We start from the raw sequence: 12832 nt of genomic DNA, 5'->3' as shown, positions 1-12832 counted from the left end.
ATACAAGACACATAAATCTATACAATTCATTCAATTCATACATCAGTGCTGAGCTCGTCGCGTCCCGTGAATACTTTGTGCATCCTCTTGCTCACTGCCTGGCCAATTGTACGATCAGACAGCGCCCCTTCCTTATTCACCGTCTTCCGGAGACCCTCCAGCCGACTAGGTCCTCCAGTCTCGAGTCCCTTCACCAGCTCGCTGACACTTCCAAACTCAGTGGCGACGCCATACGCGATCGGTGCCGTGACACGCGCAATCTCCTGCAGCATGCGGATATACGTGTCGTTGACGTCGTCTCCCGTTCTCACCTGCCCAGACTCCATGCAGAAGCCAGCGCTGAGTGCCTGGTTCCTCTGCTTCTTGTACGGTATTGTCGAAATGTGTTGTGTGAAGACTGCGACCCATTGTGCCGTCTCCAGAGGAACTGCGGTGTGGTGAATAAGCGCATCCTGGATCTGGAGCTCCAGCAAGGCGTCTTCGATGATGTCCTCTGAGATATACTCTGGAGCTGGCGCATTCCTCCTACGACCTGCCGCTGAGCTTGAGGAAGCCTCTTGCGTCCGGACTCCAGACGCAAACTGCCGGTTCCGGATGTTGCGATTTTTTCGCATCCATGGTGTGAGTCCCTCGAGCAGATAGATTACTTGCTGCCCAGGGAACTTCTCTTGTGTCTGGGAATAGTGGGCAGAGATTCCATCGTCGCTCAGAGCAAGGTCCACAAACTCTTCTGCAGTCAATATGACGGCCACATGGCTCTCCACCACGATACGCTGCGGAATCGGCTCCCAGTGACCGACATCCTCGTTGAACCGACTAGTTACCTTCCGGCGCCACTTGATGATATTTGTGCTTTCCCATGTCGTATGCTCAATTTCTAATCCCTCTAGGATGGTCTCGGCTTGCACCTTGGGACCCAGGAGGGACGGGAGATCAACGATCATTTCACGCGCCGACACCTTCTTGTCTGTGCGCATCTTGTTCACCTCTGCCAGGGCAGTAGCGCGCTCCTTTTCACGAGCCTTCGCATCTTTTGCGGCCTGTCTCTCAAGTTTCTTTCTTTCCTTCTCGGCTTGTTTTGCGGCCGCTCTAGCCTCGCGATCGTAATTGTTAGTTGATTTTGATGTCCTCGCCCGGCCCGTCGAGGGGATATCGCTACGTGATCGTCGTAGGGGTGAGCGGGACTTTAAAGGCTTCCTTGCCAAGGTACCAATATCTGGTAGCTCGTCGCTCGAACCATCAGATTCGATATCAATTGCCATAGAATGGCATGTCCCCTTGTTGCGCGAGTAGCCTATGCCTGAGCAATTCTCCGGCGCAGAGCTAGAGATTGGATCCCAGTTTTGACCTTGGCTTTTTGAGGCAATCACCGGTGCCGTCGGGCAACTGATGATGTCGATATCAGGCCCAGCCCGTCGCCGAGAGAGTCGAGCCCTTTGGTTGGTCTGTGGACTTGGGGAGCTCGCAAACGGATCCGGCGATCCTTTCCGGGTAGCAGATGTGTTTACGATCAAATTATCCTGCGTGAACGTCTTCGTCACAGCTTTCAGGCTTGGTCTGGGCGAGCTTGCGAAGGGATCAGGGGATGCACAACAGTTCGACTTGGTGGGCGGAATAGCGCGGGTCGAATTCGCTGGCGGAGAGCTCGCAAAGGGGTCAGAGCTAGATGGCAGTGCCGGGGCTGAGATCCTGCCACCATTGCGTGACTGATTCCGGGGCCCGAAACTGGTAGAGACAGGTGATCGTCGCCCCAGTGAAGACCTTCGTGAGGAGAACGTGGGACGCACGTCTCCTTTGGCTGCCGTACCTGCTTTGCCGATGACCGGGGAGGGGGAAATACGTCTGCGCTTATTCCCTGTGCTCTCGACTAGAGTCGGGTCGCTTAGATCCCCCGTCAGATCAAAGTCATCGGAGAGGAACTCGATCTCGTCGGCAAGAGGCTCCAAAGTTGTTCCATATCGGGCGGCACTAATTGCTGATCTGCGGTTGACATCGACAGCCCTTTCGGGCAAAGATGGAACAACTTCAACAAAATCTCCAGTCAAGTCGAATTCGTCATTGAGGCCTGCAAAGTTCATGGCGGCAGAGCCCCTCGCTGGTTCTGTCACGTTGCCATTGTTGAGCGTCGCTCGATTCGGGAAGACCGGTGCGGTAGCCTGGGTTGGAGAATTTTCGGGAGGAGGACTTGATGAGGTGAGGTCAATCACCTCGTTTGCCATTTTCCGAGCTGCCAGAACATCTGGGAATGCAGCTACTGAGGCCCAGATTGAAGTGTTGAATAGCAAGGCTGCGCACAAACAAACTGCCCAATCCAGTCGGCTGCATAACGCGTTCTCCTGATCATCACAACACGTCAGCACGTGACACACATTAAAGGATCTGGGAAAGAGCTACCCTGGAAGAGATGACCACCAGCCCCAGACCCTTCCAGCGATTACGGATATTTGAACGGATATTGGATTAGCACTGGAACATACTGCATGTTTGAAATGTACATGTAATTAAATGATATAAATGCGTTCACGTCATGGTTACACGGTTGCTAAACTTTCCGTCAACGAAGTACCTAGCCGATAATCCCGCCGAATGCAATGCAATGGTATGGAGCGGTTGACAAGTAAAGATAATCACCACGACGACAAGGCGGCAGAGGCAGCGCCGGTGTAAACCTTGAATTCAATGCCTAGAACACACCAATGACACGCAAACAGATGCCACGTCAGCGAGGCCCATAGACATGTCTGCACGCGCAAGAATGCCAGTGAGCAGTGCCTTGTAGTCTTGTTTGGAGTGGGCAGGCCTTAGCCAAACGACGAAACGTCATCATCAACACAGATAAGAGTCTTTTAACTTTGCTCCCCGGCGGTTATAAAAGTCGACCGACCGACCTTGACCAAGTCTTTACGTTTGCCTTGCATACATCTTAAAGAAACACGCACGATGTTCGGATTCGGTGGGTTTGCCCGGATCACGTCCTACCGCCCACTGACGTCAATTAGAGGAGGCCAAGGACAAGCGCGATAAAATATACGGCCAACATGGAGGCCGCTTTAGCCATGAAGCGGTTGCTGGTGGGGTCGCTTTTGAGGCCATGAAGAAATGGGAAGATGGCCAGAGGAGAAAAGGTCACCCGCCGGGACACCACTGTCAACGATAACTTGGACTGACGTGACTAGGCAAGCCGGTACACCATAGTCTTGCCAAAGAGTTGCTCATGGGCGTGACGGGGGCCGAGATGGATAAGTTTGCTGAGTCTAAGGGCATGGACTTTGCTAGCAAGGAGGAGGCCAAGAACAAGGCCAGAGAGCAGGCGGAGGCCCTGTACGACCAGCAATATGGTGACATGGACAATTACGACCCGTGCGTGCGGCCAGTATTGCCAACAATACATGGAATGGATGCTGACGCTATATAGGGAGCAAATGGACCGCCACTCTTCGATGGACTACTAGCTTCCTTGGGACCAAGACGACGGTTGCACACAGCACCGGGTTGAATTGAATAGCCATAGCCTCCTTGTTTCGATAACTTGAATGTACGCATATGGTGAGGACGCTGCACTGGATACACAGTTTGCTAAATGGGACAAGTGATATTACTTGGTACCACTACTCCGTGTGTAAGGTATGTAGATGTTTGATGAGTTAATGGCACGTACGAAGTAGGTACCGTAGTACTTCGTACTCGTACGTATACTACTAGTATGAACTTGATGGAGAAACTGCCGCTTGGTAGGTCCGTGTCCATCACTGTGGCTTTGTCGCAGCTGGCAGATCGCCGCCTGCGACACGTTAGCTGGTACGAAGTATTTGTACGAAGACCCCCGGGCTGTTCGAAGCTGCACTAGAAACAACGTGACGTTCCGCTCGGATGTGAACGTGGACGACGATGCCGGACCGTCACTAACGCTCTTGCGCCCCCATCTTGTCAGCTTTTGGACAAAGGCAAGGCTGGTTGGTGGCTGGGGGAATAAATAAGGGGCTCGGGCGGGGCCGGGGGTCCGGGCTCCCGGAGCAGAGTGAAACGAGGGTTCAGAGCTTTGGGTGTGCTCTGGCGGCGGCCTGGCTTGCTCAGCCTCTTCTGCCACTGTCTCTATCACATCGAGCTCATCTGGAGGTCATGGACTCGCTAGAACTGCCGAGCTCACGGCAGCCTGGGCCAGGTTACTAAGTATTTGTGCGGAACTACGGATACGTGCCGGACGAACGTCGACGGGGACTGTGCGGACATGGTCGTCCCGGGGGGTTTTTTTTTTGTTTTGGGCTGGGAGGATGGTCGACCTGTCAGGCTTGTCCGAGTTTGCATGTCCTAAAGTGTCATGGACTGCGTAACTGGAGCCTCCGAGGCTCCGACTCTACAGAGGCTTCTGCGACTGCCCAAGACACATTGAACTCGCCCTCGATGTGCACAAGCATATGATGCTGGCAAAAGCGCGCATGTGTGGCTGGGGGTTGATGGCTTCTCCTCGAACAGAGAAGGTGCGAGTATTATTCACTGGTCATCTTGTCCTTGATGTGGCTCGCCGTGTCCGCTGTCTCGGCAAATGGGGCACTGACCTTGGGGAGCAGCTTGCAAATGGCGCCCCTGACACCGACATGGCACCCCCACTTTCACGCCGACCCGTCCACTCACGTACCTCGGTCGCTGGGCTCCCCAGCAGCTTCACACCAACTTTGGGCAAGCAGATTAATTATCTGCGAAGTACGTACTCCGGATGGAGTACGGAGTATCTGTTGGGTAGTCATACTACCACATAGTACATGGTAATGGTAGTGGTAGTACTCGTAGGTCGCTTGCAGGCTGGACCAGCGGCATGTGTTTGTTCTTCAATAGGCAACCAAACGCCGACCTCTACTCATAGTAACAGAGTGGCTGAAATATATATGCAAGTGGATCAAAATGGTGCCCGATGTCCATGTGGTCCGGAGAAAGAATGGTTGAGTCTTTTGAGACAGGTTGAGCGACGGAACTTGGAGTTCCCAGTGATCTGTGCCCTGGTGAGGTCGAGGGCCCCTGGATCCGTGCAAACCGTGGATGTGATGGTGGCGGGTAGGCACTGCTGGCCTGGCAGCCCTCTGGAGCTGAGGAAGCAACGGCAGGGTCTCTGATTGGCTCCACATTTCCTTCCTGGGTATGGTCCAGGGCCTGGTGACGGGGACCTGTCCGCTATAGGCGCAGCTTCCAGAGGCCTAAACCGCAGTGGGATTGTCTACGGGTGCTCCCCTGGTTCTTTGCTCCCATTGTGTGCAGTTGTTGTGTCCAGCCTGCGCGTCAAAGCCTGTGAACGGTGACTTCCTTGGGTGCTTGGTGCTTGGGTGCTCCTGCCCCTGGATTTTTTTCTTCCACCCGACCCTGTCCACTGCGCTGGTTTCCCCTTTCTTTTTTTGCACGGACTGTCTTCGCCGGGTCTCGCAATCGAGGGGACAAAGTGAAACTCTCTCTTGTCTCTATATTCCATTCCCGTCATCGTCATCATCCTTCGGGAAGCCCCTCATTCTTTCCACCTGAGCGCCCTTCATAAAGGCTGCTATACGAAGTACTATTACGGACTACTTACGGACTTCGGACTGCGGACTGCATCGCGCCCGTTCCAACGGCCGAGGAGCCCACCACCTAGGCGGCTCGACGCGTGGTTAATTAAAAACCCCCCACACGCCCTCGCCGTCTCCATAATACTCGTACATAGTACTACTACCACCCTCGGGTTTCCCGTTCCTCTCGCTCAGGCCACTCCTCAGGATCGATCATCACGATATCACCACGACGCCAGGTCCAGAGGCAGAGTTGACGCGACAAGAGGAAAAAGAGGAGCAACACAGCCTATGAAGGCCTGACAACCCTTTTTACCACCCTCCGGCAGGGCTGCTTCACCACGATCCTTTTCGATTCGCGTCTTCCCCACGCCAACTCGCCCCCGACAGCCCAGCCGTCACCATGGCTTCCTCGCCGCCAGCTTCTCCAAGCCCGCACCAGCGGCCGCCGAGCGCCATCGCCCGGCCTTCTGGCAGAAGTAGCAGCCGTCTAAGTATGACCGGCGGCGGCGGCACCAAAACTGCCACCGGCAGTGGCAGTAGAGCCTCGGATGATGACAGTCGCACCGCCGTCAAAGTTGGTATGTATTGCGGAAACTTCTGTCCTTGATATTGGCTGACATGCCTAGCTGTACGAGTCCGCCCGCCTCTGAAGCCCACCGACCCGGGCTACGAGCTCATTCCCCAGCGATTTCAACGATCTATGGTCCAGACCACCTCCAATACCAGTCTGTCCATCGACTCACCTCAGGGGCGCAAACTCTTCGTCTTTGACCGCGTCTTCAGCGAAGACGTGATGCAGGATGGAATTTGGGAGTACCTCAGCGATTCGGTCAATGCCTTCACACAAGGCTACAATGTCTCGCTCCTCGCCTACGGCCAGTCTGGTGCGGGTAAATCATACACCATGGGCACTTCGGGACCTAACGAGCAGCACGACGAGGAAATGATGGGAGTCGTCCCGCGTGCTGCCAGGGCGCTTTTCGAGAATCTCGACGTTTCCAAGGCGCCGCCGCCAGTCAACAAGTCATCCAATCGCAATTCTCTGTCACACCTCAAGACTCCTAGGGGCTATGGTCAGCAGAATGCACTCGGTGACCGCAACTGGTCCCTGAAGGCCACATACGTGGAAATCTATAACGAACAGCTCCGCGATCTTCTCGTCTCTGACACCACGCCTGCCGGCGAGCGAGGCAGCGTAGCTATACGTGAAGACGTCAAGGGCAACATTATCCTGACTGGCCTTCGTCAGGTCGACATCTCGTCTGTCGAGGATCTCATGAACGCGCTCAACTTTGGCTCGTCTATCCGCCAGACCGACGCAACTGCTATCAACGCCAAGTCTTCGCGATCACACGCCGTCTTCTCCCTGAACCTCATCCAGCGTCGAAGGTCCAACGCCGAAAAGCGCTACTCAGTCCCCCTCGAAGCAATGTCTGGAAGCGAGACCTCAATTACGACTGACAGCAAGCTCCACTTTGTCGATCTTGCGGGTAGTGAACGGCTGAAGAATACTGGCGCACATGGGGAGAGGGCGAAGGAAGGCATTTCCATCAATGCAGGCCTGGCAGCGCTAGGCAAGGTCATTAGCCAGCTGTCGTCTCGCCAGGCCGGCTCGCATGTGTCCTATCGCGACTCAAAGCTGACGCGCCTGCTCCAGGACTCTTTGGGCGGTAACGCCATCACGTACATGATTGCTTGCGTCACTCCTGCCGAGTTTCACCTTAGCGAGACCCTAAACACTGTGCAATACGCACAGCGCGCCCGTGCCATCCAGTCGAAACCGCGGATACAGGAGATTGAGGAGGGGGACAAGCAGGCTGTCATCGACCGTCTTAAGGCCGAGGTCGCTTTCCTTCGTGAGCAGATTAGCAACAGTTCGAACCGCCGCGAGCCGAGCCCTCGCCGCCTTAACTCGGGATCCAACGACAAGGCCGACCGACACAGCGAGCGCGAATCCGAACTTCAGAACCAACTCCTGGACACGCAGGAAAACTACACAGCTCTTAGCCAGCGCCATGCGAGGCTGATTGCCGAATTGGCTAGGGCGCGAGAGGATGAGTCCAGTGGTAGTGGGGCCCATATAGACGAGGCGGGCGACAGCGCCACAGACCGTCTCAACCGCTCCAACTCGTTCGCTCAAGCTGTGGAGCAGGTGGTTCTCGAGTATGAGAAGACCATACAGTCCCTCGAGCAGTCTCTTTCTAGCACACGCAGCACTCTCTCGAGCACGGAGGCTAGTCTGCTTGAGAAGGAGACTAAGTGTGCCTACTCCGAGACCATCAACAACCAGCTGCAGAATCGTCTGCAGAAGCTCATGGATCGCGAGGCGAACACTGAAAATTACCTTCACGATCTTGAGTCCAAGTTGGATGGCCACACCAGCGGCGAGGAGAAGAATGCGGCCATTATCATGGAACTGCGCAAGGAAATTTCGCGTGTTCGCGAGAACGAGACTTCCTGCGAGGAGTACATCTCGACGCTCGAGGAGCGTCTTGCTGAGTCGGACCAGGATGCAGACCTGATGCAGCGTGAGATTGACAGGCTCGAGCAGGTTGTTGAGCGCCAACGCAGCCTGGGGAAGCTCGATACGTTGCTGCACGAGTTGGATGATGTCCAGGAGGCCAAGCAGCCCGAGTCGGATGCCCGAGAACCCACGAACAATGGAGTCGGCCGCCGTCGAAGCAGCACCGCCGGACACTCCCGAGCCCAGTCGCACGTCAGCCGCCATAGCCAGATGGAGGATCCTATTCCTGAGGATGACGAGGATGCCGGAAACGCCGACCCCAAGATCACCACTGTCAAGGAAGAGACTGAGGAGGCGCCTCCTGCTGCCGCTGCTGCCGCTGTCGAGAAGGTGGAAGAGAGCGCGGAGGCTGACCACCAGGAGTCTGCTCAGACGCGCTATGTCCAGGACAAGCTTGAGAATATGACACAAGAACTGATCGACCTTCGCGTCGAGCACGAGACAACCGTTAACCAGTATGACATGCTGCACGCCAAGTATGAGGAAGCCATGTCCAAGGTTGCGGAACTGCAGGATGCTGTCGACGAGGCGCGTCACAGCAAGCAACGCGTCCGAGACTCGGTTCTTTCCGAGGCAGCCGCCATTGAGCGTCCTGATTCTTTTTTATCGGAGACCAAGGAGAGCGATTCGAAGGCTGGGTTGCGTTCCTCAGCTTCGCGATCGCTCTCCTCGGAATTATCATCAGCTATGGACTCGCCTGTTACCGTGGACACGTCCAATGGTGATATCACCTCCGAGGACGAGACGGCAACCACCAAGCCCAGCGATTCAACAGAGGACCTGACCTACACACCCGGCTCCTCCTCCTTGAATGGAGAGGCCGACACGCAACCCGACAGGGCGCTGATCGAAGCTGAGCTCCAGCGCCTCAAGGTGCTCTCTGAGGAGCGCGAGGCAGCTGAAAAGGAGCTTGCCGACCGCTATGCCCAGCTCGAGGCGAAGCATAACGAGACGCTGGATATGGTTGAGGAGCTTAAGACAGAAGTAACCAAGGCCAGGGAGGCACCCTCCCCACGCACGAGTGTCCCCATGTTCCGCCGCAAATCAAGCCAGAACCTTCTCATCGATCGCGCCCATCGCTCTTTTGCTTCGCTGCGAAACATTGCCAACGACAACTTTGAAGGCAACCCTGAAGTCATGCAGAACTTTGAGGTCAACATCAACGCAGCCATGCACGAACTGCATTCCCGCAGTGAGCGTATCCAGGAGCTCGAGAGTGATATCGCGGCAGCCAAGAAGGAGATGGAGACTAAGATGACCATCATCTCTGGCCTAACGCGCGAACGCTCCAGCTTGACGGCAAGCCCCATGGATATGCCGATGGTGGCCAACCTCCGCGATGAGCTTGAACAGAGCGAGAAGCAGATGATGGCGATGCGGGATGCGCACGTCGCCCGTGAGGGTGAGTTGCTGACCGAGCTGGAGGGTCTCCGTGCCCGTATCGCTGTGGCCAACGAGACCGGAGATGTTTCCCCTACAGCCAAGGTTACCAACGACGACAAGGTTGCGCAGCTTGAAGCTGAGCTGAGTGATTGGGAGAGAAAACATAAGTCAGCCCTTGATTCGATGCAGGGCAAGGAGACGGAGCTGCGCACCACGATTGAGCAGCTCGAGGCTGAGCTAAGCGGTTGGGAGGGCAAACACAAGTCGACCCTCGATTCGGTGCAGGGCACGGAAACGGAGCTGCGCAGCACCATTGAGCAGCTCGAGGCCCAGATCGTTGCTGCGAACGCCAAACTCGCCGAGTCAGAACCTAACGCCGAGAAGGACGAGGCAGCCCGGGAAGCCGAGGAGAAGCAGCATAATCTGATCAACTTCCTCCGCAGCGAGATTGACGAGTACAAAGCCATCATCAACAGCAACGCCACCAAGGTGGCCGAACTGGAGAAGACGCACGCTGATGCTAAGTCGAAGCTTAGTAACGAGACGGAAGCTCACCTTAGGGTACGAGCTCAGCTGGATGAGGCTAGCAAGGCCCTCGATGGTGCTACTGCCGAGGCCGCGCAGCATCAGGACTTTATCGTCAAGCTTGAGGAGCAGATTGCTACGCATGACCAAACCGCCAAGGCCCTCGATATTGCTACTGCCGAGGCGGCGCGCCACCAGGAGCTCATCGTTAAGCTTGAGGATCAGATTGCGGCGCACGAGCAGGCCACCAAGTCGCACCAAGAGGGCATGGACCTGCTCAAGGCCAATCACGCCCAGGAGCTAGCTGAGCTCCAGTCTCGCGAGCAGAAGGGCTACGAGGAGCAGGTTGAGGTGCTTATGAGCGAGCATTCAGAGGCTATTCAGAAGCTTGAGGTGGATCTGGCGAATACCCGGGACGAGTTGATTAACGTTGCTACTCAGGTGGCGACGGCTCTGGGTGTCGAGGTCAGCATAGAGAAGCTTGGAGAACGGATCGAGACGCTGGTGGCCGATCAGAAGATGTTGGTTGAGGAGCGCAAGAAGACGGGTGAGATGGAGTCTCACGTCTCCGAGCTATCTTCTATCAACGACACCATCATGCAGGACCTTGAGGCCGCCAAGAAAGCGCTCGCTGAGGTGGTACCTGAGACCACCGCCTCTGTTGCCGTGCAGGTATCCGCCGTCAAGAGCAAGCTCACTGACCTTGAGGGCCGGAACAAGAAGAACAGCCGTCTGGTAGAGGAGCTTGAGGAGCAGCTGCAGAACAACTTTGACGAAGCTCAGATGACCAACAACCGACTCAGCACGCTACAGAGCGAGCGCAACTCGCAGATTGAGGAGGCATCGAGTGTGCGTGTGCGGATGCAGGCCGAGTTGGACACGATTCGGGAGGAGTATGCCTCGTTGCAAGTGAGTAGATCAGTGCCGTTGATGCGCGACTCTTTGACTAACAGACACAGGCCAAGTACGAGGAGGTGGCCAACGCCGAAGTCAAGCGATCCAATTCCAACTCGACTGTGCGCAAGAGCGCATCCCACACCTCTCTTCCATCCCCGCCACCTGCCATCCCCTTGCCGCCTCTGCCTAACGGTGCTACGTCCCCTCCACCTCCCAGTATTCCTCCTAGCTCCCCGACGACGTCGATGCGGCCCGTTAGCAAGGACAACCTCGGCAATATCTCACAGATCACCGAGGACCAGGAGGCCCGCATCCGGACCATCGAGAAGCACCTATATGCTGAGCGCCAGCTGACACAGACGCTGGAGGAGGCCCTGACAGACCTGGAGAAGCAGTCCAACAAGGTCAAGGCCGACTGCGATGCGTGGAAGAGGAAGGCTAGTGAGCTCGAGGGCGAGCTCAAGACCCTGAAAGATCGCCCTGCGCCCGAGGCGCAACATGACAACAGGTGGAGCTTGCAGGCTGTCGAGGAGGAGCGCAAGAAGCGCCAGGCTGCCGAGGCAGCACGCAAGCAGCTCGAGGACCGGATGAACGCCATCAACAAGGGCAAGAAGAAGAAGGGCAGTTTGAACTGCTTCTAGGGGGGGCTGCGCTGCTCTCCCACGGCGGTGATGGATGGCGCAAGCTTCCTTTTCTTTCTGCAGCTTGTTCCGTTGATTTTTCTGATTTCTTTTCTTTTATGGCCGGAGTTTGGAATGGACCGTCTTTTGCCCGCGCTTTCAAAAGTATACCACTATACACGCCCACTCGACGTACAATGAGAGATGTACCAATTCCCTGTTCTCTTCCCTTCGCTCACTCAACCCTCGCCCACTTTGTTCGCTTCACCCGACTGTCGTCGATACTTTGCTCTGTTTGGTTTTTGCTGGGTGAGAAATTGGGGCATTTCTTGCTTTGTGTCATCTTCATGTTGGAAGAAGAGCGAAAGATGAGAAGGACGACGAATCTTACGAGTTATATCCCGCCCCACGCCGCCCGTGGGAGTTTTTATGGCAGATAGATAGCCTCGAATGTGTACTATTTCCCTACGGGGCCCTTTTTGAGATTTGATCATTGTCCTGTGCCTTGTGTTTTGCCTCATACCTCATGTCTCATGCCTCATGTCTCATGCACCCCATGCACGTCATGCCTCGGACGGGAGGGCGTCGGGGAACCAGCCAAACTCGTCAAAGTCGACCATGAGCTCACCCATGGCGTTGGCCGTGACGCGCACGCCTTCTGCTCGCAAGGCCTCGGCTTGATTCTGGGCCCCAGAGGGCTGTGACCTTTTGGAATGGTGTGAGTTTTGGGAGCGCCGAGAGCGACCAGCGAGGAAGAAGAACAGGCGAACGTACCTGGGCGAGATGATGCCCTTGGCATTGATGACGCGTTGCCACGGGACGTTTCCATTGTGGAAGCGTGAGGTGGAGGGGTCGGAGGGGAGATGCTTGAGGCAGACGCCGACCTGCCTGGGGCGTTGGGCTGGGACTGTGTGAGTGAGAGGGAGCTGAGATGACGGGTATATATATATATTTGTGTATATATATATATGTAAACAGGCAGATTTGGAGGGGAGGTTGTCTCACGGGTTCCGACGAGGGCAGCGATGTGGCCGTAGGTGGTGACCTTTCCGTAGGGGATTTCCTGGACGGCAGCATAAACGCCGTAGAAGAAGGCTTCGGCCTCGTCTGAGCGTGGCATGGCTAGGGGATTTTAGGAATTGTTCGGGGTAGATTCGTTGATTCGATGCTGTTGCGAAGCGTCACGGAGCGTTCGTGTCAATAAAGGGCGTGAATGGATGGCGGTACGAGCAACGCCCCGATAAAGACATAACTAACTTAAGCTATGATAAACAGATGTATAGGCTGTATAGGTGTTATGGTATTAGAAAGAATAGAAGCGACGTCTGGTTCCCGACCGCGCTCAATAC

General features: G+C 55.6%; 3 protein-coding genes across 3 annotated transcripts; 1 reads left to right on the top strand and 2 right to left on the bottom strand.

Moving 5' to 3' along the window:
• Positions 1-35: 35 nt before the first annotated feature.
• ACO1O0_006754 (uncharacterized protein) lies at positions 36-2219 on the bottom strand (the record flags this gene model as incomplete). Its single annotated transcript, XM_083196134.1, has 1 exon — positions 36-2219. One exon carries the CDS (start codon positions 2217-2219, stop codon positions 36-38), a length of 2184 nt encoding a protein of 727 aa, XP_083049150.1.
• Positions 2220-5934: 3715 nt separating this feature from the next.
• Positions 5935-11504, top strand: ACO1O0_006753 (kinesin; the record flags this gene model as incomplete). Its single annotated transcript, XM_083196133.1, has 3 exons — positions 5935-6112; positions 6161-10875; positions 10920-11504. 3 exons carry the CDS (start codon positions 5935-5937, stop codon positions 11502-11504), a joined length of 5478 nt encoding a protein of 1825 aa, XP_083049149.1.
• Positions 11505-12046: 542 nt separating this feature from the next.
• On the bottom strand, positions 12047-12603 carry atl1 (6-O-methylguanine DNA methyltransferase; the record flags this gene model as incomplete). The annotated part of the gene is made up of 3 exons (XM_083196132.1): positions 12047-12188; positions 12258-12384; positions 12489-12603. 3 exons carry the CDS (start codon positions 12601-12603, stop codon positions 12047-12049), a joined length of 384 nt encoding a protein of 127 aa, XP_083049148.1.
• Positions 12604-12832: the final 229 nt, after the last annotated feature.

This window comes from Amphichorda felina (genome assembly GCF_050947745.1).
Source record: "Amphichorda felina strain 45539 chromosome Unknown scaffold_6, whole genome shotgun sequence".
Lineage (NCBI taxonomy): Eukaryota > Fungi > Ascomycota > Sordariomycetes > Hypocreales > Bionectriaceae > Amphichorda > Amphichorda felina.
This window is presented reverse-complemented; position numbering and strand designations above follow the sequence as displayed.